At 44.6% G+C, this 25,426-nt stretch overlaps 1 protein-coding gene and 1 long non-coding RNA gene across 2 annotated transcripts in view; one reads left to right on the top strand and one right to left on the bottom strand.

Moving 5' to 3' along the window:
- The window catches only part of DPYSL2 (dihydropyrimidinase like 2), a 50,946-nt gene extending 37,528 nt beyond the window's left edge, over positions 1-13,418 (bottom strand). Inside the window, exon 1 of the mRNA XM_072149389.1 lies at positions 12,898-13,418. Within this exon, the coding sequence (XP_072005490.1) occupies positions 12,898-13,176 (279 nt within the window). The 5' untranslated portion in view covers positions 13,177-13,418. The remainder of the gene's footprint in view (positions 1-12,897) is intronic.
- The window catches only part of LOC140128039 (uncharacterized), a 49,218-nt gene extending 24,677 nt beyond the window's left edge, over positions 1-24,541 (top strand). Inside the window, exons 2-3 of the long non-coding RNA XR_011855107.1 lie at positions 9,372-9,550; positions 24,439-24,541. This is a non-coding gene — a long non-coding RNA (uncharacterized lncRNA). The remainder of the gene's footprint in view (positions 1-9,371; positions 9,551-24,438) is intronic.
- Positions 24,542-25,426: the final 885 nt, after the last annotated feature.

Raw genomic sequence — 25,426 nt, forward strand, 5'->3', positions numbered from 1 at the left:
TCTCCAGTGCTGTGTGTGATGGGGTAAGAGAGGACTGGTAGTTCTCCAGTGCTGTGTGTGTGGTGGGGTATGATGGGACAGGTAGTTCTCCAGTGCTGTGTGTGTGGTTGGGTATGATGGGACAGGTAGTTCTCCAGTGCTGTGTGGTGGGGTATGATAGGACTGGTAGTTCTCCAGTGCTGTGTGTGTGTGATGGGGTATGATAGGACAGGTAGTTCTCCAGTTCTGTGTGTGTGGTGGGGTATGATGGGACTGGTAGTTCTCCAGTGCTGTGTGGTGGGGTATGATAGGACTGGTAGTTCTCCAGTGCTGTGTGTGTGGTGGGGTATGATAGGACTGGTAGTTCTCCAGTGCTGTGTGTGTATGGTGGGGTATGATGGGACTGGTAGTTCTCCAGTGCTGTGTGTGTGGTGGGGTATGATGGGACTGGTAGTTCTCCAGTGCTGTGTGGTGGCGTATGATAGGACTGGTAGTTCTCCAGTGCTGTGTGTGTGGTGGGGTATGATGGGACTGGTAGTTCTCCAGTGCTGTGTGTGTGTGGTGGGGTAAGATGGGACAGGTAGCTCTACAGTGCTGTGTGTGTGGTGGGGAAAGATAGGACTGTAGTTCTCCAGTTCTGTGTGTGTGTGGTGGGGTATGATGGGACTGGTAGTTCTCCAGTGCTGTGTGTGTGTGTTGTGGGGTATGATGGGACAGGTAGTTCTCCAGTGCTGTGTGGTGGGGTATGATAGGACTGGTAGTTCTCCAGTGCTGTGTGTGTGTGATGGGGTATGATAGGACAGGTAGTTCTCCAGTGCTGTGTGTGTGGTGGGGTATGATGGGACTGGTAGTTCTCCAGTGCTGTGTGTGTGGTGAGGTATGATGGGACTGGTAGTTCTGCAGTGCTGTGTGTGTGGTGGGGTATGATGGGACAGGTAGTTCTCCAGTGCTGTGTGTGTGGTGGGGTATGATGGGACTGGTAGTTCTCCAGTGCTGTGTGGTGGGGTATGATAGGACTGGTAGTTCTCCAGTGCTGTGTGTGTGGTGGGGTATGATAGGACTGGTAGTTCTCCAGTGCTGTGTGTGTATGGTGGGGTATGATGGGACTGGTAGTTCTCCAGTGCTGTGTGTGTGGTGGGGTATGATGGGACTGGTAGTTCTCCAGTGCTGTGTGTGTGTGATGGGGTATGATAGGACAGGTAGTTCTCCAGTTCTGTGTGTGTGGTGGGGTATGATGGGACTGGTAGTTCTCCAGTGCTGTGTGGTGGGGTATGATAGGACTGGTAGTTCTCCAGTGCTGTGTGTGTGGTGGGGTATGATAGGACTGGTAGTTCTCCAGTGCTGTGTGTGTATGGTGGGGTATGATGGGACTGGTAGTTCTCCAGTGCTGTGTGTGTGGTGGGGTATGATGGGACTGGTAGTTCTCCAGTGCTGTGTGGTGGCGTATGATAGGACTGGTAGTTCTCCAGTGCTGTGTGTGTGGTGGGGTATGATGGGACTGGTAGTTCTCCAGTGCTGTGTGTGTGTGGTGGGGTAAGATGGGACAGGTAGCTCTACAGTGCTGTGTGTGTGGTGGGGAAAGATAGGACTGTAGTTCTCCAGTTCTGTGTGTGTGTGGTGGGGTATGATGGGACTGGTAGTTCTCCAGTGCTGTGTGTGTGTGTTGTGGGGTATGATGGGACAGGTAGTTCTCCAGTGCTGTGTGGTGGGGTATGATAGGACTGGTAGTTCTCCAGTGCTGTGTGTGTGTGATGGGGTATGATAGGACAGGTAGTTCTCCAGTGCTGTGTGTGTGGTGGGGTATGATGGGACTGGTAGTTCTCCAGTGCTGTGTGTGTGGTGAGGTATGATGGGACTGGTAGTTCTGCAGTGCTGTGTGTGTGGTGGGGTATGATGGGACAGGTAGTTCTCCAGTGCTGTGTGTGTGGTGGGGTATGATGGGACTGGTAGTTCTCCAGTGCTGTGTGTGTGGTGGGGTATGATGGGACTGGTAGTTCTCCAGTGCTGTGCATTTGGTGGGGTATGATGGGACTGGTAGTTCTCCAGTGCTGTGTGTGTGGTGGGGTATGATAGGACTGGTAGTTCTCCAGTGCTGTGTGTGTGGTGGGGTATGATGGGACTGGTGGTTCTCTAGTGCTGTGTGTGGTGGGGTATGATGGGACAGGTAGTTCTCCAGTGCTGTGTGTGTGGTGGGGTATGATGGGACTGGTAGTTCTCCAGTGCTGTGTGTGTGTGGTAAGGTATGATGGGAATGGTAGTTCTCCAGTGCTGTGTGTGAAGGGGTATGATAGGACAGGTAGTTCTCCAGTGCTGTGTGTGTGGTGGGGTATGATGGGACTGGTAGTTCTCCAGTGCTGTGTGTGTGTGGTGGGGTATGATGGGACAGGTAGTTCTCCAGTGCTGTGTGTTTGTGTGTGTGTGGGGTATGATGGGACAGGTAGTTCTCCAGTGCTGTGTGTGTGGTGGGGTATGATGGGACTGGTAGTTCTCCAGTGCTGTGTGTGTGTGTGGTGGGGTATGATGGGACTGGTAGTTCTCCAGTGCTGTGTGTGTGTGGTGGGGTATGATGGGACTGGTAGTTCTCCAGTTCTGTGTGTGTGGTGGGGTATGATGGGACAGGTAGTTCTCCAGTGCTGTGTGTGTGATGAGGTATGATGGGACAGGTAGTTCTCCAGTGCTGTGTGTGTGATGAGGTATGATGGGAATGGTAGTTCTCCAGTGCTGTGTGTGTGATGGGGTATGATAGCACAGGTAGTTCTCCAGTGCTGTGTGTGTGGTGGGGTATGATGGGACAGGAAGTTCTCCAGTGCTGTGTGTGATGGGGTATGATGGGACTGGTAGTTCTCCAGTGCTGTGTGTGTGTGTGGTGGGGTATGATGGGACAGGTAGTTCTCCAGTGCTGTGTGTGGTAGGGTATGATGGGACAGGTAGTTCTCCACTGCTGTGTGTGATGGGGTATGATGGGACTGGTAGTTCTCCAGTGCTGTGTGTGTGGTGGGGTATGATTGGACTGTAGTTCTCCAGTGCTGTGTGGTGGGGTATGAGAGGACTGGTAGTTCTCCAGTGCTGTGTGTGTGGTGGGGTATGATGGGACAGGTAGTTCTCCAGTGCTGTGTGTGATGGGGTATGAGAGGACTGGTAGTTCTCCAGTGCTGTGTGTGATGGTGTATGATGGGACTGGTAGTTCTCCAGTGCTGTGTGGTGGGGTATGAGAGGACTGGTAGTTCTCCAGTGCTGTGTGTGTGGTGGGTTATGATGGGACAGGTAGTTCTCCAGTGCTGTGTGTGGTGCGGTATGATGGGACAGGTAGTTCTCCAGTGCTGTGTGTGTGGTGGGGTATGATTGGACTGTAGTTCTCCAGTGCTGTGTATGTGGTTGGGTATGATGGGACAGGTAGTTCTCCAGTGCTGTGTGTGATGGGGTAAGAGAGGACTGGTAGTTCTCCAGTGCTGTGTGTGTGGTGGGGTATGATGGGACAGGTAGTTCTCCAGTGCTGTGTGTGTGGTTGGGTATGATGGGACAGGTAGTTCTCCAGTGCTGTGTGTGATGGGGTAAGAAAGGACTGGTAGTTCTCCAGTGCTGTGTGTGGTGGGGTATGATGGGACAGGTAGTTCTCCAGTGCTGTGTGTGATGGGGTATGAGAGGACTGGTAGTTCTCCAGTGCTGTGTGTGGTGGGGTATGATGGGACAGGTAGTTCTCCAGTGCTGTGTGTGGTGGGGTATGATGGGACAGGTAGTTCTCCAGTGCTGTGTGTGATGGGGTATGATGGGACTGGTAGTTCTCCGGTGCTGTGTGTGTGTGGGGTATGATTGGACAGGTAGTTCTCCAGTGCTGTGTGCGTGGTAGGGTATGATGTGACAGGTAGTTCTCCAGTGCTGTGTGTGATGGGGTATGAGAGGACTGGTAGTTCTCCAGTGCTGTGTGTGATGGGGTATGATGGGACTGGTAGTTCTCCAGTGCTGTGTGGTGGGGTATGAGAGGACTGGTAGTTCTCCAGTGCTGTGTGTGTGGTGGGGTATGATGGGACAGGTAGTTCTCCAGTGCTGTGTGTGGTGGGGTATGATGGGACAGGTAGTTCTCCAGTGCTGTGTGTGTGGTGGGGTATGATTGGACTTTAGTTCTCCAGTGCTGTGTGGTGGGGTATGAGAGGACTGGTAGTTCTCCAGTGCTGTGTGTGTGGTTGGGTATGATGGGACAGGTAGTTCTCCAGTGCTGTGTGATGGGGTAAGAGAGGACTGGTAGTTCTCCAGTGCTATGTGTGTGGTGGGGTATGATGGGACAGGTAGTTCTCCAGTGCTGTGTGTGATGGGGTATGAGAGGACTGGTAGTTCTCCAGTGCTGTGTGTGATGGGGTAAGATGGGACTGGTAGTTCTCCAGTGCTGGGTGTGTGGTGGGGTATGATTGGACTGTAGTTCTCCAGTGCTGTGTGGTGGGGTATGAGAGGACTGGTAGTTCTCCAGTGCTGTGTGTGTGGTGGGGTATGATGGGACATGTAGTTCTCCAGTGCTGTGTGTGGTTGGGTATGATGGGACAGGTAGTTCTCCAGTGCTGTTTGTGATGGGGTAAGAGAGGACTGGTAGTTCTCCAGTGCTGTGTGTGTGTAGTGGGGTATGATGGGACTGGTAGTTCTCCAGTGCTATGTGTGTGGTGGGGTATGATGGGACAGGTAGTTCTCCAGTGCTGTGTGTGATGGGGTAAGAGAGGACTGGTAGTTCTCCAGTGCTGTGTATGTGGTGGGGTATGATGGGATAGGTAGTTCTCCAGTGCTGTGTGTGATGGGGTATGAGAGGACTGGTAGTTCTCCAGTGCTGTGTGTGTGGTGGGGTATGATGGGAATGGTAGTTCTCCAGTGCTGTGTGTGTGGTGGGGAATGATGGGACAGGTAGGTCTTCAGTGCTGTGTGTGGTGGGGTATGATGGGACAGGTAGTTCTCCAGTGCTGTGTGTGTGGTGGGGTATGATTGGACTGTAGTTCTCCAGTGCTGTGTGGTGGGGTATGATGGGACAGGTAGTTCTCCAGTGCTGTGTGTGATGGGGTATGAGAGGACTGGTAGTTCTCCAGTGCTGTGTGTGTGTGGTGGGGTATGATGAGAAGGTAGTTCTCCAGTGCTGTGTGTGTGGTGGGGTATGATGGGACTGGTAGTTCTCCAGTGCTGTGTGTGTGTGTGTGGTGGGGTATGATGGGACAGGTAGTTCTCCAGTGCTGTGTGTGTGATGGGGTATGATGGGACTAGTAGTTCTCCAGTGCTGTGTGTGTTGGGGTATGATGGGACAGGTAGTTCTCCAGTGCTGTGTGTGTGGTGGGGTATGATTGGACTGTAGTTCTCCAGTGCTGTGTGTGTGTTGGGGTATGATGGGACAGGTAGTTCTCCAGTGCTGTGTGTGTGGTGGGGTATGAGAGGACTGGTAGTTCTCCAGTGCTGTGTGTGTGTGTTGGGGTATGATGGGACAGGTAGTTCTCCAGTGCTGTGTGATGGGGTATGAGAGGACTGGTATTTCTCCAGTGCTGTGTGTGTGTGTGTGTGTGTGTGTGGTGGGGTATGATTGGACTGTAGTTCTCCAGTGCTGTGTGTGTGATGGGGTATGATGGGACAGGTAGTTCTCCAGTGCTGTGTGTGTGATGGGGTATGATGGGACTGGTAGTTCTCCAGTGCTGTGTGTGTTGGGGTATGATGGGACTGGTAGTTCTCCAGTGCTGTGTGTGATGGGGTATGATGGGACAGGTAGTTCTCCAGTGCTGTGTGTGTGGTGGGGTATGATTGGACTGTAGTTCTCCAGTGCTGTGTGTGTTGGGGTATGATGGGACAGGTAGTTCTCCAGTGCTGTGTGTGTGGTGGGGTATGATGGGAATGGTAGTTCTCCAGTGCTGTGTGTGTGATGGGGTATGATAGGACAGGTAGTTCTCCAGTGCTGTGTGTGTGGTGGGGTATGATTGGACTGTAGTTCTCCAGTGCTGTGTGTGGTGGGGTATGATGGGACAGGTAGTTCTCCAGTGCTGTGTGTGTGGTGGGGTATGATGGGACAGGTAGTTCTCCAGTGCTGTGTGTGTGTGTGATGGGATATGATGGGACAGGTAGATCTCCAGTGCTGTGTGTGTGGTGGGGTATTATGAGAAGGTAGTTCTCCAGTGCTGTGTGTGTGGTGGGGTATGATGGGACTGGTAGTTCTCCAGTGCTGTGTGTGTGTGGTGGGGTATGATGGGACAGGTAGTTCTCCAGTGCTGTGTGTGATGGGGTATGAGAGGACTGGTAGTTCTCCAGTGCTGTGTGTGGTGGGGTATGATGGGACACGTAGTTCTCCAGTGCTGTGTGTGTGATGGGGTATGATGGGACTAGTAGTTCTCCAGTGCTGTGTGTGTTGGGGTATGATGGGACAGGTAGTTCTCCAGTGCTGTGTGTGGTGGGGTATGATTGGACTGTAGTTCTCCAGTGCTGTGTGTGTGTTGGGGTATGATGGGACAGGTAGTTCTCCAGTGCTGTGTGTGTGGTGGGGTATGAGAGGACTGGTAGTTCTCCAGTGCTGTGTGTGTGTGTTGGGGTATGATGGGACAGGTAGTTCTCCAGTGCTGTGTGTGATGGGGTATGAGAGGACTGGTATTTCTCCAGTGCTGTGTGTGTGTGTGTGGTGGGGTATGATTGGACTGTAGTTCTCCAGTGCTGTGTGTGTGATGGGGTATTATGGGACAGGTAGTTCTCCAGTGCTGTGTGTGTGATGGGGTATGATGGGACTGGTAGTTCTCCAGTGCTGTGTGTGTTGGGGTATGATGGGACTGGTAGTTCTCCAGTGCTGTGTGTGATGGGGTATGATGGGACAGGTAGTTCTCCAGTGCTGTGTGTGTGGTGGGGTATGATTGGACTGTAGTTCTCCAGTGCTGTGTGTGATGGGATATGATGGGACAGGTAGTTCTCCAGTGCTGTGTGTGTGGTGGGGTATGATTGGATTGTAGTTTTCCAGTGCTGTGTGTGTTGGGGTATGATGGGACAGGTAGTTCTCCAGTGCTGTGTGTGTTGGGGTATGATGGGACAGGTAGTTCTCCAGTGCTGTGTGTGTGGTGGGGTATGATGGGAATGGTAGTTCTCCAGTGCTGTGTGTGTGATGGGGTATGATAGGACAGGTAGTTCTCCAGTGCTGTGTGTGTGGTGGGGTATGATTGGACTGTAGTTCTCCAGTGCTGTGTGTGATGGGATATGATGGGACAGGTAGTTCTCCAGTGCTGTGTGTGTGGTGGGGTATGATTGGACTGTAGTTCTCCAGTGCTGTGTGTGGTGGGGTATGATGGGACAGGTAGTTCTCCAGTGCTGTGTGTGTGGTGGGGTATGATGGGACAGGTAGTTCTCCAGTGCTGTGTGTGTGTGTGATGGGATATGATGGGACAGGTAGATCTCCAGTGCTGTGTGTGTGGTGGGGTATGATTGGACTGTAGTTCTCCAGTGCTGTGTGTGTTGGGGTATGATGGGACAGGTAGTTCTCCAGTGCTGTGTGTGTGTTGGGGTATGATGGGACAGGTAGTTCTCCAGTGCTGTGTGTGTGATGGGGTATGGTGGGACTGGTAGTTCTCCAGTGCTGTCTGTGGTGGGGTATGATGGGACAGGTAGTTCTCCAGTGCTGTGTGTGTGTGTGGTGGGGTATGATGGGACAGGTAGTTCTCCAGTGCTGTGTGTGTTGGGGTATGATGGGACAGGTAGTTCTCCAGTGCTGTGTGTGTGATGGGGTATGATAGGACAGGTAGTTCTCCAGTGCTGTGCGTTGTGGGGTATGATGAGAAGGTAGTTCTCCAGTGCTGTGTGTGTGATGGGGTATGATAGGACAGGTAGTTCTCTGGTGCTGTGTGTGGTGGGGTATGATGGGACTATTAGTCCTTCAGTGCTGTGTGGTGGGGTATGACATGTTTGTGTGGGTTTCCTCCGGGTCCTCCGGCTTCCTCCCACACTCCAAAACATACTGCTAGGTTCATTAGATTGTGAGCCCCAGGGAACAGGAACTGATTTGGCAAACTCTGTGCAGCGCTGCGAAATCTGTGTGCCTGCAGAACCTACTATCCATTCCAAATGCAGTTTTAAGGAACTCAAGGGGTGCGTCCACACGTTTTTCAGATGCAGTTTTTGATGCCCAAACCAGGAGTGGAGTGCAGCCACACGTTCAGTTTTCAGATGCAGTTTTTGATGCCCAAACCAGGAGTGGAGTGCAGCCACACGTTCAGTTTTCAGATGCAGTTTTTGAAGTCAAAAGCAGGTGTGGATCATAATGAGTGAGGATTATTATTAAGGGTGATGCCACACATGGCATTTTAAACCCATTTTTGGTCCGTTTTTAAGCAGTCCTTTAAAAAAACTGGTCAAAAACAGATGCGTTTTTTAATGCATGTGTTTTTGGACGGACTGCTTAAAAACTGACCAAAAATGGGTTTAAAATGCCATGTGTGGCATCACCCTTAATAATAATCCTCACTCATTATGATCCACACCTACTTTTGACTTCAAAAACTGCATCTGAAAACTGAACGTGTGGCTGCACCCAAAGGGAGAGATTTATCAGAAGTGTCTGAGCTTAAATTATTCTAGTTGTCCATAGAAACCAATCAGAGCACAGCTTTAGTTTTATAAACAGCTGTGGGAAATTGAAAGTTGACCTCTGATTGGTTTCTATGGGCAACTAGAACGGTTTTGCTCTCAGACACTTCTGATAAATCTCCCCCAAAGGGTGAAGACAACACGCGTTTTTAGGCCGTTTTTGGGCCGTTTTTAGTTTTCAGATCGTTAAATCGTTTCAGATCGTTTTTTGAAAATGCATGCGTTTTTGACAGGTTTGAGCAATTATCTTAATTCAAACTGGTCAAAAACACATGCGTTTTTTGACGCATGCGCTTTTAACGATCTGAAAACGCACTAACTAAAAACGGCCCAAAAACGGCCTAAGAGTGAAGACACACATGGCGTTTTTGGGCCGTTTTTGGGCCGTTTTTACTAAGTGCGTTTTCAGATCGTTAAAAACGCATGCGTTTTCAAAAAACGGATGCGTTTTTAATGCATGCGTTTTTAACGATCTGAAAACGCACTTAGTAAAAACGGCCCAAAAACGGCCCAAAAACGCCATGTGTGTCTTCACCCTAAAAACGCCATGTGTGTCTTCACCCTAAAAACGCCATGTGTGTCTTCACCCAAAGACACTTAGGGCTCTTTCACATTGGTGCTGCTTTTTACGTCCATGGTTCAGTGATTTCCATGGATGCCCCACGAAAGCCACTGATTTCTATGGGTGTTTAACATTGTGTGTATTTTTACTGATCCCTTGTGTGTGTTTATTTTCTTTTCAGTGATGAGGCTGAAAAACCAGATTTGATGTTTTTGAAGCAATTTCAAACCTAAAGTTTTTTCTTTTTTTTTTTTTGCAGACACGAAGACAAAACGGAAGTAAAATCGAGAGAGAGCGCCTGAATCTGAACACCAACACCAATGTGAGAGCCCTAACACTACCACCAGTTGTGGTCTACTAATTTTGTGGCCCATCCCATATAGCAACTTGAAACCACAGCCTTGGAGAACTTCTCAGACGACTCCCCAGAGACATGTGGTGAGGGTGGTCCAGGACCTGCCTAGAATATGTGGTCTCCAAGGTCAAAGTGGTCAGGTCAACATCGACCAACTACAGCTGTTAGTGATGTTCTGACTCGTTATTACGGGCTTTGGTCTAGGAGTTGTGGCCCGGGGTCTGTAATACTTGAAGAGATTTGGTCAGGGGGTCTGCATTAGTTTAGGGGTTCTGGTCTAGGGTATGTCTGACATTTGATGGTTTACTCTACAAGTTTGGTTTAGTTTACATGGTCTTGTCTGGGGTGTGTATTATTTTAGGTGCTCCAGGACTTATGACATTAAGGTGGAGATTACACATGTCAAATATTTCTAGGGAAACTTCAGACAATCTCATAAAATTGGGCTTAGCCTGGGGTGTGTACTTGTTACAGGGGACTAGTATGAAACCTGTTTTATTCTTTTGGTGATTGGAAAGCCCAGATGGTCGGGTCAGGGGTCTGTATTTCTTTAGTGCTTCTGTATTAGATTTTGGGTCTGATCTGGGGTTTGTATTTCTTTACGAGGTCCGGTTTGGTGTCTTTATTAGTTTAGTGGTTCTGTATTAACTTTTGGGATTCTGGTCTAGGGTCTATATTAGTTTAAATGTTCTGTTCAATCTTTGGGGGTCTAGTCAGGGGTCTCTATTTCTTTAGTAGGTTTGGTCTGATGTTTGTATTTAGTGAGTCGTTATGGTTACTGTTTCTGGTTTTGGGGCTCTGAGTTGGGGGTGTATTAGTTTACTTGTTCTGGGATCTTTGATACAACTGGTCTGAGGACTGTATTAGTTAAAGGGGTTTCCCCACGAACAAAAGTTAGGCCCTATCCACGGGATAGTGCCTAACTTGCAGATCAAGGGGGGCCTCTGTGCTGAGACCTCCACAGATCACGAAAACGAGGGGTCTAATGGGGTCCCAGGTACCTCCGTCATACCCCTTGTTAGGCTGAGCGCTGCGCTCACCAATCTCTGTCAGCTCCATTAGTCTGACAGAGCAACGAGGGGTTCAACGGAGGTACGTGGGACCCCATTGAACCCCTTGTTTTTGATCTGTGGGGGTCTCAGCACCGTGGGGTCTGTATTAGTACATAGGTTCTGTATTAGCTTTGGGGGTCTGATCAGGAGTTTGTATTTTCATTAGGGGGCCCAGCCTGTGCTCTGTATTAGTTTAGTGCTTCTGGGTCGTGTATTAGCTCAGGTAGTCGAAGGTTCTTTATTTCCCTAAATGTTTGGTCTGGGGTCTGTATTAATTTAAATGTTCTGTATGAGCTTTGGAGGTCTGATCTGGAGTTTGTATTTACTTAGGGGGTCCCACCTGGGGTCTGTATTAGTTTAGTGGCTCTGAACCTTTTATTAGTTTAGATGGTCTGTGGGGGTCTGTATTTCCTATAGGCGTTTGGTCTGGGGTCTATATTAGTTTAGTGGTTCCGGGTCTTGTAATAGTTTAGATGGTCTGTGGGGGTCTGTATTTCCTTAGTGGATTTGGTCTGGGGTCTATATTAGTTTAGTGGTTCTGGGAATTGTGTTATTTAAAAATGGTCTGGGGGTCTGTATTTTCCTAGGGGGGTTGGTCTGGGGTCTGTATTAGTTTAGATGTTCTGTATCAGATTTGGCGGTCGGAGCAGGAGTTTGGTCTTTCATGTGTATTAGGTTAGTACATCTGGGTTTAGCTTAGTGGTTCCAATCTGGGGTCGGTATTAGATTCATTATTCTGGATTCTGGTGTCTGTAGAGGTTAGTATTCTGGGGTATACATGACTGGTCTGCAGTTTGTATTAAAATCCGGCCTGGGGTCTGATGTTTTGAGGTATGATGAAAAGGGGTCACCAAATACAAACCCCTGTCCCTTTCCAATTGGCCACGCCTCATTTTCTGGGCTACTTTAAAAACCGCTCCACACCATTCTACAGGTTGTACATGGTATTGCAATTCCCTCCCATTTACTTCCATTGTGGATACAATCCGTGTGCACTGTGTAGTTCTAAGGCCGATTCCACACTTGCGAGTGAACTCGCATCACACTCACAACGCATGCTGCCAGGGTCTCCTGGCCGGAACGCTGCGTACCAGGACTGAACTGACATGCTGAGTTCAGTCCCGATTTGCAGCGTTCGGGCTCTGTGATTCGGGCAGCATGCGTTGCGAGTGTGATGCGAGTTCATCACATCACACTCGCAAGTGTGGAATGGGCCTAATTCTGTACAAACCCTTTAAAATGTAAGGGACACCTGTCCCTAATAACCTATCTATGACTTATTGGCCAACCATAGGTATTCCTAGAGAGCACCTTTAAATTGCATTTGTTTTATGTAAATCAGATGACAAAGCATTAGGATTGGCGGGGGAGGAGAGGGGTGAGCAATGAGACTACACAAATCAGAATAATGGCTTCTGGGCCTATATAGGGGGAGATCCCAAAAGTCGCCTCCCTACTCTGTAAGAGTGGGAGCCCCCTTTAATATTCATAAATCATCCCATACAGGCACACAAGTTTCAAGGCCGACTAGAAAAAGAACTTTTTACAAGAAAACATAAACATATAATAATATTTTAATATTCAATTTGTCATAGTAATAGTGTCTAATACACTCCCCAAAATACTCATATCAATGTATAGTAATGTCCGTGTCAGTCTTTACTGTAGCTCTCGCATTCTGTTCCCAAACCAGCAGGATAGAGATAAACATAGCTTTAGGTCCTGCCCATATAACAGGGTGTGTAATAGCATGAAGTGACACCTTCAGACAGCAGGGGCACAGCTAGGGGACACCCAAGTCCAGACCCTAATACAACATGGCGGAACATTAGTGGGTGTGGCCCTATTACAGATTCAAATCAGGGCCTGGAAACTTTAGTTTGTACCTCTGAATGTTATCTTATACAGCGGTGTCTACATATACTGCTGTATCATGATGCAGCATTAACTTTAGGCGTGTGTCAGTCTTAACTGCAGCATTGGCATTGTATTCCGAGCTAAACATCCCATCAGACAGGGAGGAATCTGCTACTGTGAATACAAAGATACAATGTTTCTCCAGAGTCATGCTGATATTCCATAGTCTGCACTTCCTCATCACTTCCCACCAATCACAAACTTCTTGGGAGGAAATTTTAGGGGAGAATGGAATCTCCTGGTGAATAGAAGGCAGCAGCGCTATGGTATATGTTGCCGCCAGCAGATCTGCAGTAAATCTGAATCCACCGATAGGGTGGAGTCCACATGGCCAGCCTTATCAATACAGTCATGGAGAATACAGCATTGCAATGACGGGCACCATCACCCCACCCCATGCCAGTCCAAGGGTCAATGCTGGTATAATGCCCCCTCCCCGGGCACAGGTCACCATCACCCACCTTGTCATTGAGGTATTGAAGAGCCTCTTTGCCATAAGAACACTTGATCTCAATCTTCCTCGCAGGGTCTGAAGGGGTCACATCCTTCTGCTGCTCAATGACTCTCCCTGACCCCCGGCACGCAGACAGAGAGTCAAAATTAATGGTCTTGTTCTCAGAAGACCCTTCCACCGGGCAGAACATCCCACAGAATTTCTGCCTGGGCTTTGGACTTCCAGATCCCATGTTCTTGAAAAAGGCTGGGACCTCCTCCCCACCTTGTTGCCTCTTGTCAGCCATCCTGCTACCCCAACAACCCCCCCAAGGGATGGACCAGATAGATAAGACACAAAAAAGAGGGAAAAATGGGGAAAATAGAGGCTGCAAGGGGAGGACTGAGAGGAGGAGGAGGGAGGAGAAGGCACTGCAGGTTAGGAGCAAACAAAAGAAAGGAGGACTATGCTCACACCATGCTGGCTGCACTGAGGGATGTGCTGGGGTCCTCCTCACAGCACAAGTGCACAGCCTGAGCCTCAACTTACAGCAGGGAGGAGAGGAAGGGAGAGAGTGGGTGGGGGTGGGGGGCTGCTGCTGCTGCAGGAGGATGCCGGAAGTGATGAGGACAAGGGGAATGGATCACCCAGCACAGAACCTGACAGGTACCGAGGGAGCCTGAGAAGGGGAGAAGGGTCATCAGGGGAGGCTGCACGGGGGAGAGGGGTCACCAGGGGAGGCTGCACAGGATACACGGGTCACCAGGGGAGGCTGCACAGGGGAGAGGGGTCACCCTGGGAGAGGAGTCCCCAGGGAAGGCTGCACAGAGGAGCAATGGAGAGGAGCTTACTATGGGGGGTAGAAGGGGTCACCATAGGGTCCCCCATAGTTTTACCTATGAGCACTAGTGATCAGAGACCAAAGCTGCCGGGGAAGGAACAATAGGACAAGGACTGAGCTCTGCACCTCCAGGAGCTGTCCCTTCAGCACCACCCGGAGCCAGCGCCCAGACCAGAGGACAACATGTGTCCTGTGTATTATCTATCTCATACCCGTGTATTATCTATCTCATACCTGTGTCCTGTGTATTATCTATCTCATACCTGTGTATTATCTATCTCATACCCGTGTCCTGTGTATTATCTATCTCATACCCGTGTATTATCTATCTCATACCTGTGTCCTGTGTATTATCTATCTCATACCTGTGTATTATCTATCTCATACCTGTGTCCTGTGTATTATCTATCTCATACCTGTGTCCTGTGTATTATCTATCTCATACCTGTGTCCTGTGTATTATCTATCTCATACCTGTGTATTATCTATCTCATACCTGTGTCCTGTGTATTATCTATCTCATACCTGTGTCCTGTGTATTATCTATCTCATACCTGTGTCCTGTGTATTATCTATCTCATACCTGTGTCCTGTGTATTATCTATCTCATACCTGTGTCCTGTGTATTATCTATCTCATACCTGTGTCCTGTGTATTATCTATCTCATACCTGTGTATTATCTAGCTCATACCTGTGTCCTGTGTATTATCTAGCTCATACCTGTGTCCTGTGTATTATCTAGCTCATACCTGTGTCCTGTGTATTATCTAGCTCATACCTGTGTCCTGTGTATTATCTAGCTCATACCTGTGTCCTGTGTATTATCTAGCTCATACCTGTGTCCTGTGTATTATCTATCTCATACCTGTGTCCTGTGTATTATCTATCTCATACCTGTGTCCTGTGTATTATCTATCTCATACCTGTGTCCTGTGTATTATCTATCTCATACCTGTGTATTATCTAGCTCATACCTGTGTATTATCTATCTCATACCTGTGTCCTGTGTATTATCTATCTCATACCTGTGTCCTGTGTATTATCTATCTCATACCTGTGTCCTGTGTATTATCTATCTCATACCTGTGTCCTGTGTATTATCTATCTCATACCTGTGTATTATCTATCTCATACCTGTGTCCTGTGTATTATCTATCTCATACCTGTGTCCTGTGTATTATCTATCTCATACCTGTGTATTATCTATCTCATACCTGTGTCCTGTGTATTATCTATCTCATACCTGTGTCCTGTGTATTATCTATCTCATACCTGTGTCCTGTGTATTATCTATCTCATACCTGTGTCCTGTGTATTATCTATCTCATACCTGTGTCCTGTGTATTATCTATCTCATACCTGTGTCCTGTGTATTATCTATCTCATACCTGTGTATTATCTATCTCATACCTGTGTCCTGTGTATTATCTATCTCATACCTGTGTATTATCTATCTCATACCTGTGTCCTGTGTATTATCTATCTCATACCTGTGTCCTGTGTATTATCTATCTCATACCTGTGTATTATCTATCTCATACCTGTGTCCTGTGTATTATCTATCTCATACCTGTGTCCTGTGTATTATCTATCTCATACCTGTGTCCTGTGATCTCATACCTGTGTCCTGTGTATTATCTATCTCATACCTGTGTCCTGTGTATTATCTATCTCATACCTGTGTACCTGTGTATTATCTATCTCATACCTGTGTCCTGTGTATTATCTATCTCATACCTGTGTATTATCTATCTCATACCTGTGTCCTGTGTATTATCTATCTCATACCTGTGTCCTGTGTATTATCTATCTCATACCTGTGTCCTGTGTATTATCTATCTCATACCTGTGTCCTGTGTATTATCTATCTCATACCTGTGTATTATCTATCTCATACCCGTGTCCTGTGTATTATCTATCTCATACCTGTGTATTATCTATCTCATACCCGTGTCCTGTGTATTATCTATCTCATACTGTGTATTTATCTAGCTCATACCTGTGTCCTGTGTATTATCTAGCTCATACCTGTGTCCTGTGTATTATCTATCTCATACCTGTGTCCTGTGTATTATCTAGCTCATACCTGTGTCCTGTGTATTATCTATCTCATACCTGTGTATTATCTATCTCATACCTGTGTCCTGTGTATTATCTATCTCATACCTGTGTCCTGTGTATTATCTATCTCATACCTGTGTCCTGTGTATTATCTATCTCTACCTGTGTCCTGTGTATTATCTATCTCATACCTGTGTCCTGTGTATTATCTATCTCATACCTGTGTCCTGTGTATTATCTATCTCATACCTGTGTCCTGTGTATTATCTATCTCATACCTGTGTCCTGTGTATTATCTATCTCATACCTGTGTCCTGTGTATTATCTATCTCATACCTGTGTCCTGTGTATTATCTATCTCATACCTGTGTCCTGTGTATTATCTATCTCATACCTGTGTCCTGTGTATTATCTATCTCATACCTGTGTCCTGTGTATTATCTATCTCATACCTGTGTCCTGTGTATTATCTATCTCATACCTGTGTCCTGTGTATTATCTATCTCATACCTGTGTCCTGTGTATTATCTAGCTCATACCTGTGTCCTGTGTATTATCTAGCTCATACCTGTGCCTGTGTATTATCTATCTCATACCTGTGTATTATCTATCTCATACCTGTGTCCTGTGTATTATCTATCTCATACCTGTGTCCTGTGTATTATCTAGCTCATACCTGTGTCCTGTGTATTATCTATCTCATACCTGTGTATTATCTATCTCATACCTGTGTCCTGTGTATTATCTATCTCATACCTGTGTCCTGTGTATTATCTATCTCATACCTGTGTCCTGTGTATTATCTATCTCATACCTGTGTCCTGTGTATTATCTAGCTCATACCTGTGTCCTGTGTATTATCTAGCTCATACCTGTGTATTATCTATCTCATACCTGTGTATTATCTATCTCATACCTGTGTCCTGTGTATTATCTATCTCATACCTGTGTCCTGTGTATTATCTATCTCATACCTGTGTCCTGTGTATTATCTGTCTCATACCTGTGTCCTGTGTATAATCTATCTCATACCTGTGTCCTGTGTATTATCTATCTCATACCCGTGTCCTGTGTATTATCTAGCTCATACCTGTGTATTATCTATCTCATACCTGTGTCCTGTGTATTATCTATCTCATACCTGTGTCCTGTGTATTATCTATCTCATACCTGTGTCCTGTGTATTATCTAGCTCATACCTGTGTATTATCGATCTCATACCTGTGTCCTGTGTATTATCTAGCTCATACCTGTGTATTATCTATCTCATACCTGTGTCCTGTGTATTATCTAGCTCATACCTGTGTATTATCTATCTCATACCTGTGTCCTGTGTATTATCTAGCTCATACCTGTGTATTATCTATCTCATACCTGTGTCCTGTGTATTATCTAGCTCATACCTGTGTATTATCTATCTCCATACCTGTGTATAATCTATCTCATACCTGTGTCCTGTGTATTATCTATCTCATACCTGTGTCCTGTGTATTATCTACCTCATACCTGTGTCCTGTGTATTATCTATCTCATACCTGTGTATTATCTAGCTCATACCTGTGTCCTGTGTATTATCTATCTCATACCTGTGTATTATCTATCTCATACCTGTGTCCTGTGTATTATCTATCTCATACCTGTGTCCTGTGTATTATCTAGCTCATACCTGTGTCCTGTGTATTATCTATCTCATACCTGTGTCCTGTGTATTATCTATCTCATACCTGTGTCCTGTGTATTATCTATCTCATACCTGTGTATTATCTACCTCATACCTGTGTCCTGTGTATTATCTATCTCATACCTGTGTATTATCTATCTCATACCTGTGTCCTGTGTATTATCTATCTCATACCCGTGTCCTGTGTATTATCTATCTCATACCTGTGTATTATCTACCTCATACCTGTGTCCTGTGTATTATCTATCTCATACATGTGTATTATCTATCTCATACCTGTGTCCTGTGTATTATCTATCTCATACCTGTGTCCTGTGTATAATCTATCTCATACCTGTGTCCTGTGTATTATCTATCTCATACCTGTGTCCTGTGTATTATCTATCTCATACCTGTGTCCTGTGTATTATCTAGCTCATACCTGTGTCCTGTGTATTATCTATCTCATACCTGTGTATTATCTATCTCATACCTGTGTCCTGTGTATTATCTATCTCATACCCGTGTCCTGTGTATTATCTAGCTCATACCTGTGTCCTGTGTATTATCTATCTCATACCTGTGTCCTGTGTATTATCTATCTCATACCTGTGTATTATCTATCTCATACCTGTGTCCTGTGTATTATCTATCTCATACCTGTGTCCTGTGTATTATCTATCTCATACCTGTGTCCTGTGTATTATCTATCTCATACCTGTGTCCTGTGTATTATCTATCTCATACCTGTGTCCTGTGTATTATCTATCTCATACCTGTGTCCTGTGTATTATCTATCTCATACCTGTGTATTATCTAGCTCATACCTGTGTCCTGTGTATTATCTATCTCATACCTGTGTCCTGTGTATTATCTATCTCATACCTGTGTATTATCTATCTCATACCTGTGTCCTGTGTATTATCTATCTCATACCTGTGTCCTGTGTATTATCTATCTCATACCTGTGTATTATCTATCTCATACCTGTGTCCTGTGTATTATCTATCTCATACCTGTGTATTATCTATCTCATACCTGTGTCCTGTGTATTATCTATCTCATACCTGTGTATTATCTATCTCATACCTGTGTCCTGTGTATTATCTATCTCATACCTGTGTCCTGTATTATCTATCTCATACCTGTGTCCTGTGTATTATCTATCTCATACCTGTGTATTATCTATCTCATACCTGTGTCCTGTGTATTATCTATCTCATACCTGTGTATTATCTATCTCATACCTGTGTCCTGTGTATTATCTATCTCATACCTGTGTCCTGTGTATTATCTATCTCATACCTGTGTCCTGTGTATTATCTATCTCATACCCGTGTCCTGTGTATTATCTATCTCATACCTGTGTATTATCTATCTCATACCTGTGTGCTGTGTATTATCTATCTCATACCCGTGTCCTGTGTATTATCTATCTCATACCTGTGTATTTTCTATCTCATACCCGTGTCCTGTGTATTATCTATCTCATACCTGTGTATTATCTAGCTCATACCTGTGTCCTGTGTATTATCTAGCTCATACCTGTGTCCTGTGTATTATCTAGCTCATACCTGTGTCCTGTGTATTATCTAGCTCATACCTGTGTCCTGTGTATTATCTATCTCATACCTGTGTATTATCTAGCTCATACCTGTGTCCTGTGTATTATCTATCTCATACCTGTGTCCTGTGTATTATCTATCTCATACCTGTGTATTATCTATCTCATACCTGTGTCCTGTGTATTATCTATCTCATACCTGTGTCCTGTGTATTATCTATCTCATACCTGTGTCCTGTGTATTATCTAGCTCATACCTGTGTCCTGTGTATTATCTATCTCATACCTGTGTCCTGTGTATTATCTACCTCATACCTGTGTCCTGTGTATTATCTATCTCATACCTGTGTCCTGTGTATTATCTAGCTCATACCTGTGTCCTGTGTATTATCTATCTCATACCTGTGTATTATCTATCTCATACCTGTGTCCTGTGTATTATCTATCTCATACCTGTGTCCTGTGTATTATCTATCTCATACCTGTGTATTATCTATCTCATACCTGTGTCCTGTGTATTATCTAGCTCATACCTGTGTCCTGTGTATTATCTAGCTCATACCTGTGTCCTGTGTATTATCTATCTCATACCTGTGTCCTGTGTATTATCTAGCTCATACCTGTGTCCTGTGTATTATCTATCTCATACCTGTGTCCTGTGTATAATCTATCTCATACCTGTGTCCTGTGTATTATCTATCTCATACCCGTGTCCTGTGTATTATCTAGCTCATACCTGTGTATTATCTATCTCATACCTGTGTCCTGTGTATTATCTATCTCATACCTGTGTCCTGTGTATTATCTATCTCATACCTGTGTCCTGTGTATTATCTATCTCATACCTGTGTATTATCTATCTCATACCTGTGTCCTGTGTATTATCTAGCTCATACCTGTGTATTATCTATCTCATACCTGTGTCCTGTGTATTATCTAGCTCATACCTGTGTATTATCTATCTCATACCTGTGTCCTGTGTATTATCTAGCTCATACCTGTGTATTATCTATCTCATACCTGTGTATTATCTATCTCATACCTGTGTCCTGTGTATTATCTATCTCATACCTGTGTCCTGTGTATTATCTATCTCATACCTGTGTATTATCTATCTCATACCTGTGTATTATCTATCTCATACCTGTGTTCTGTGTATTATCTGTCTCATACCTGTGTCCTGTGTATAATCTATCTCATACCTGTGTCCTGTGTATTATCTATCTCATACCCGTGTCCTGTGTATTATCTAGCTCATACCTGTGTATTATCTATCTCATACCTGTGTCCTGTGTATTATCTATCTCATACCTGTGTCCTGTGTATTATCTATCTCATACCTGTGTCCTGTGTATTATCTATCTCATACCTGTGTATTATCTATCTCATACCTGTGTCCTGTGTATTATCTAGCTCATACCTGTGTATTATCTATCTCATACCTGTGTCCTGTGTATTATCTAGCTCATACCTGTGTATTATCTATCTCATACCTGTGTCCTGTGTATTATCTAGCTCATACCTGTGTATTATCTATCTCATACCTGTGTCCTGTGTATTATCTAGCTCATACCTGTGTATTATCTATCTCATACCTGTGTATAATCTATCTCATACCTGTGTCCTGTGTATTATCTATCTCATACCTGTGTCCTGTGTATTATCTATCTCATACCTGTGTCCTGTGTATTATCTACCTCATACCTGTGTCCTGTGTATTATCTATCTCATACCTGTGTATTATCTAGCTCATACCTGTGTATTATCTATCTCATACCTGTGTCCTGTGTATTATCTATCTCATACCTGTGTCCTGTGTATTATCTATCTCATACCTGTGTATTATCTACCTCATACCTGTGTCCTGTGTATTATCTATCTCATACCTGTGTATTATCTATCTCATACCTGTGTCCTGTGTATTATCTATCTCATACCCGTGTCCTGTGTATTATCTATCTCATACCTGTGTATTATCTACCTCATACCTGTGTCCTGTGTATTATCTATCTCATACCTGTGTATTATCTATCTCATACCTGTGTCCTGTGTATTATCTATCTCATACTTGTGTCCTGTGTATTATCTATCTCATACCTGTGTCCTGTGTATTATCTATCTCATACCTGTGTCCTGTGTATTATCTATCTCATACCTGTGTCCTGTGTATTATCTATCTCATACCTGTGTATTATCTATCTCATACCTGTGTCCTGTGTATTATCTATCTCATACCTGTGTCCTGTGTATTATCTATCTCATACCTGTGTCCTGTGTATAATCTATCTCATACCTGTGTCCTGTGTATTATCTATCTCATACCTGTGTCCTGTGTATTATCTATCTCATACCTGTGTCCTGTGTATTATCTAGCTCATACCTGTGTCCTGTGTATTATCTATCTCATACCTGTGTCCTGTGTATTATCTATCTCATACCTGTGTATTATCTATCTCATACCTGTGTCCTGTGTATTATCTATCTCATACCTGTGTCCTGTGTATTATCTATCTCATACCTGTGTCCTGTGTATTATCTATCTCATACCTGTGTATTATCTATCTCATACCTGTGTCCTGTGTATTATCTATCTCATACCTGTGTCCTGTGTATTATCTATCTCATACCTGTGTATTATCTATCTCATACCTGTGTCCTGTGTATTATCTATCTCATACCTGTGTCCTGTGTATTATCTATCTCATACCTGTGTCCTGTGTATTATCTATCTCATACCTGTGTATTATCTATCTCATACCTGTGTCCTGTGTATTATCTATCTCATACCTGTGTCCTGTGTATTATCTATCTCATACCTGTGTCCTGTGTATAATCTATCTCATACCTGTGTCCTGTGTATTATCTATCTCATACCTGTGTCCTGTGTATTATCTATCTCATACCTGTGTCCTGTGTATTATCTAGCTCATACCTGTGTCCTGTGTATTATCTATCTCATACCTGTGTCCTGTGTATTATCTATCTCATACCTGTGTATTATCTATCTCATACCTGTGTCCTGTGTATTATCTATCTCATACCTGTGTCCTGTGTATTATCTATCTCATACCTGTGTCCTGTGTATTATCTATCTCATACCTGTGTATTATCTATCTCATACCTGTGTCCTGTGTATTATCTATCTCATACCTGTGTCCTGTGTATTATCTATCTCATACCTGTGTATTATCTATCTCATACCTGTGTCCTGTGTATTATCTATCTCATACCTGTGTATTATCTATCTCATACCTGTGTCCTGTGTATTATCTATCTCATACCTGTGTCCTGTGTATTATCTATCTCATACCTGTGTCCTGTGTATTATCTACCTCATACCTGTGTCCTGTGTATTATCTATCTCATACCTGTGTCCTGTGTATTATCTATCTCATACCTGTGTCCTGTGTATTATCTAGCTCATACCTGTGTCCTGTGTATTATCTATCTCATACCCGTGTCCTGTGTATTATCTAGCTCATACCTGTGTATTATCTACCTCATACCTGTGTCCTGTGTATTATCTATCTCATACCTGTGTCCTGTGTATTATCTATCTCATACCTGTGTCCTGTGTATTATCTATCTCATACCTGTGTCCTGTGTATTATCTAGCTCATACCTGTGTCCTGTGTATTATCTAGCTCATACCTGTGTATTATCTATCTCATACCTGTGTCCTGTGTATTATCTATCTCATACCTGTGTATTATCTACCTCATACCTGTGTCCTGTGTATTATCTAGCTCATACCTGTGTATTATCTACCTCATACCTGTGTCCTGTGTATTATCTATCTCATACCTGTGTCCTGTGTATTATCTATCTCATACCTGTGTCCTGTGTATTATCTATCTCATACCTGTGTCCTGTGTATTATCTATCTCATACCTGTGTCCTGTGTATTATCTATCTCATACCTGTGTCCTGTGTATTATCTATCTCATACCTGTGTATTATCTACCTCATACCTGTGTCCTGTGTATTATCTATCTCATACCTGTGTCCTGTGTATTATCTATCTCATACCCGTGTCCTGTGTATTATCTATCTCATACCTGTGTCCTGTGTATTATCTATCTCATACCTGTGTCCTGTGTATTATCTATCTCATACCTGTGTCCTGTGTATTATCTATCTCATACCTGTGTCCTGTGTATTATCTAGCTCATACCTGTGTATTATCTATCTCATACCTGTGTCCTGTGTATTATCTATCTCATACCTGTGTATTATCTATCTCATACCTGTGTCCTGTGTATTATCTATCTCATACCTGTGTCCTGTGTATTATCTATCTCATACCTGTGTATTATCTATCTCATACCTGTGTATTATCTATCTCATACCTGTGTCCTGTGTATTATCTATCTCATACCTGTGTCCTGTGTATTATCTATCTCATACCTGTGTCCTGTGTATTATCTATCTCATACCTGTGTCCTGTGTATTATCTATCTCATACCTGTGTATTATCTACCTCATACCTGTGTCCTGTGTATTATCTATCTCATACCTGTGTCCTGTGTATTATCTAGCTCATACCTGTGTCCTGTGTATTATCTATCTCATACCTGTGTATTATCTATCTCATACCTGTGTCCTGTGTATTATCTATCTCATACCTGTGTCCTGTGTATTATCTAGCTCATACCTGTGTCCTGTGTATTATCTAGCTCATACCTGTGTCCTGTGTATTATCTATCTCATACCCGTGTCCTGTGTATTATCTATCTCATACCTGTGTCCTGTGTATTATCTATCTCATACCTGTGTCCTGTGTATTATCTATCTCATACCTGTGTCCTGTGTATTATCTATCTCATACCTGTGTCCTGTGTATTATCTATCTCATACCTGTGTCCTGTGTATTATCTAGCTCATACCTGTGTATTATCTAGCTCATACCTGTGTCCTGTGTATTATCTATCTCATACCTGTGTATTATCTATCTCATACCTGTGTCCTGTGTATTATCTATCTCATACCTGTGTCCTGTGTATTATCTATCTCATACCTGTGTATTATCTATCTCATACCTATCTCATACCGGAGGTTGACAATCTCCGTCAGCTCCATAGAGATGAATGGAGCAGAACGGACATGCTTTACTCGGGGAGCGACTAGGGCTCTGGCCGAGGTACCTCAGACCCCCCAATTCATATGATCCGTGGGTTCACTGAGACACATACTGATTAGCAAGTTAGACCCTATTCTGTGGACAGGGCCTAACATATGGAAACCCATATGTTGGTTTGGGACCAGTAACCCACCAGCATGTCCCGTCCGCCCCTGCGCATGCACCTGGTTAGGCTGCAGTCTTGCTGCGCATGAGCCAAACGTTCTGAGCATGTGCAATGACATGAACAAAAAGGCAAGTGATCCCCAACATCCTGACAGGTTCCCTTTAACTGATTTCTTTTTTTACTTTCCCATCTCTAGGACAAGAATGAGGAACGAGGCTGCAATTTTTATTGTGTCTTTTCCAAAAATATATTTTGTAGTGGAGTAAAAGTAATATGAGACCGGACAGGATCAGACTACACAGAGCTTGGTTGTAGTCTGTTACCATGGAAACAGGTTTCTATAACAACTTTAGACTATGGAAACAATTTTAAAAGAATTCGGACTTTAAGCAATTTTTTTGTCAAACAGAATGTACAGTACCAGACTATCACCCTCTACCACACACATCACATCAGGCTTCCAGTGAGGCCCTCTTAAAGGGATATTCTACAGATAACTATTGATGACCTATCCTCAATAGTTGATGGGTGGGCAGCCATAATGTGGCCCCCACACTGATAATGAGACCCAGCTCTGCAGTATATGTGACATTAGCATCACCCACTGCGCTACGCTCGTTACGGTTGATATTCTCGGTTGCCATGGTAAAGCTGGGTTTTGCATTGTTCACAGAAAAACTCTGTAAGAGACGGGGAGGGTGCGATCTACACTCAAGGTTTAATCAGCTTCATCGCTCTCTATTCCCCATGAGCCGCGCGTTTTATAAGACAAAAGAAAATGAGACAAGATTTATAAAATATTCACGGTGAAAAGTTCTTTAATTTGATGCCAAAAGATGAATTTCTTAAGATGGAGGAATTTATACTGGCGGATTTATGAGAATCCGTAGGGAAGAAATTATGTTCTTAATGATGAAAGGGTATAATTAATTTCTACCCGCCCTGCAGGGGGCGCGAGTTAGCACACTGCATGTGACCTGCAGGCTGCTGCACAGATGCAGTCTCCTCTCCTTGCTAGGAATCAACTTTTAAAAGTATGCTAGTAAGCCAAAAGGGCTTTGGGGAGGCGATATCAGAGCCCCTCCATCCTGCAGCTTCACGGGTTGTTACACTGTGCAGGAGATTACACCAGACAGAGGCGGGAAGTGCTGAGGGAGCAGGAGGATGGAGACACCTCCAGAGAC

This window comes from Engystomops pustulosus, chromosome 4, assembly GCF_040894005.1.
Source record: "Engystomops pustulosus chromosome 4, aEngPut4.maternal, whole genome shotgun sequence".
Classification (NCBI taxonomy): Eukaryota; Metazoa; Chordata; class Amphibia; order Anura; family Leptodactylidae; genus Engystomops; species Engystomops pustulosus.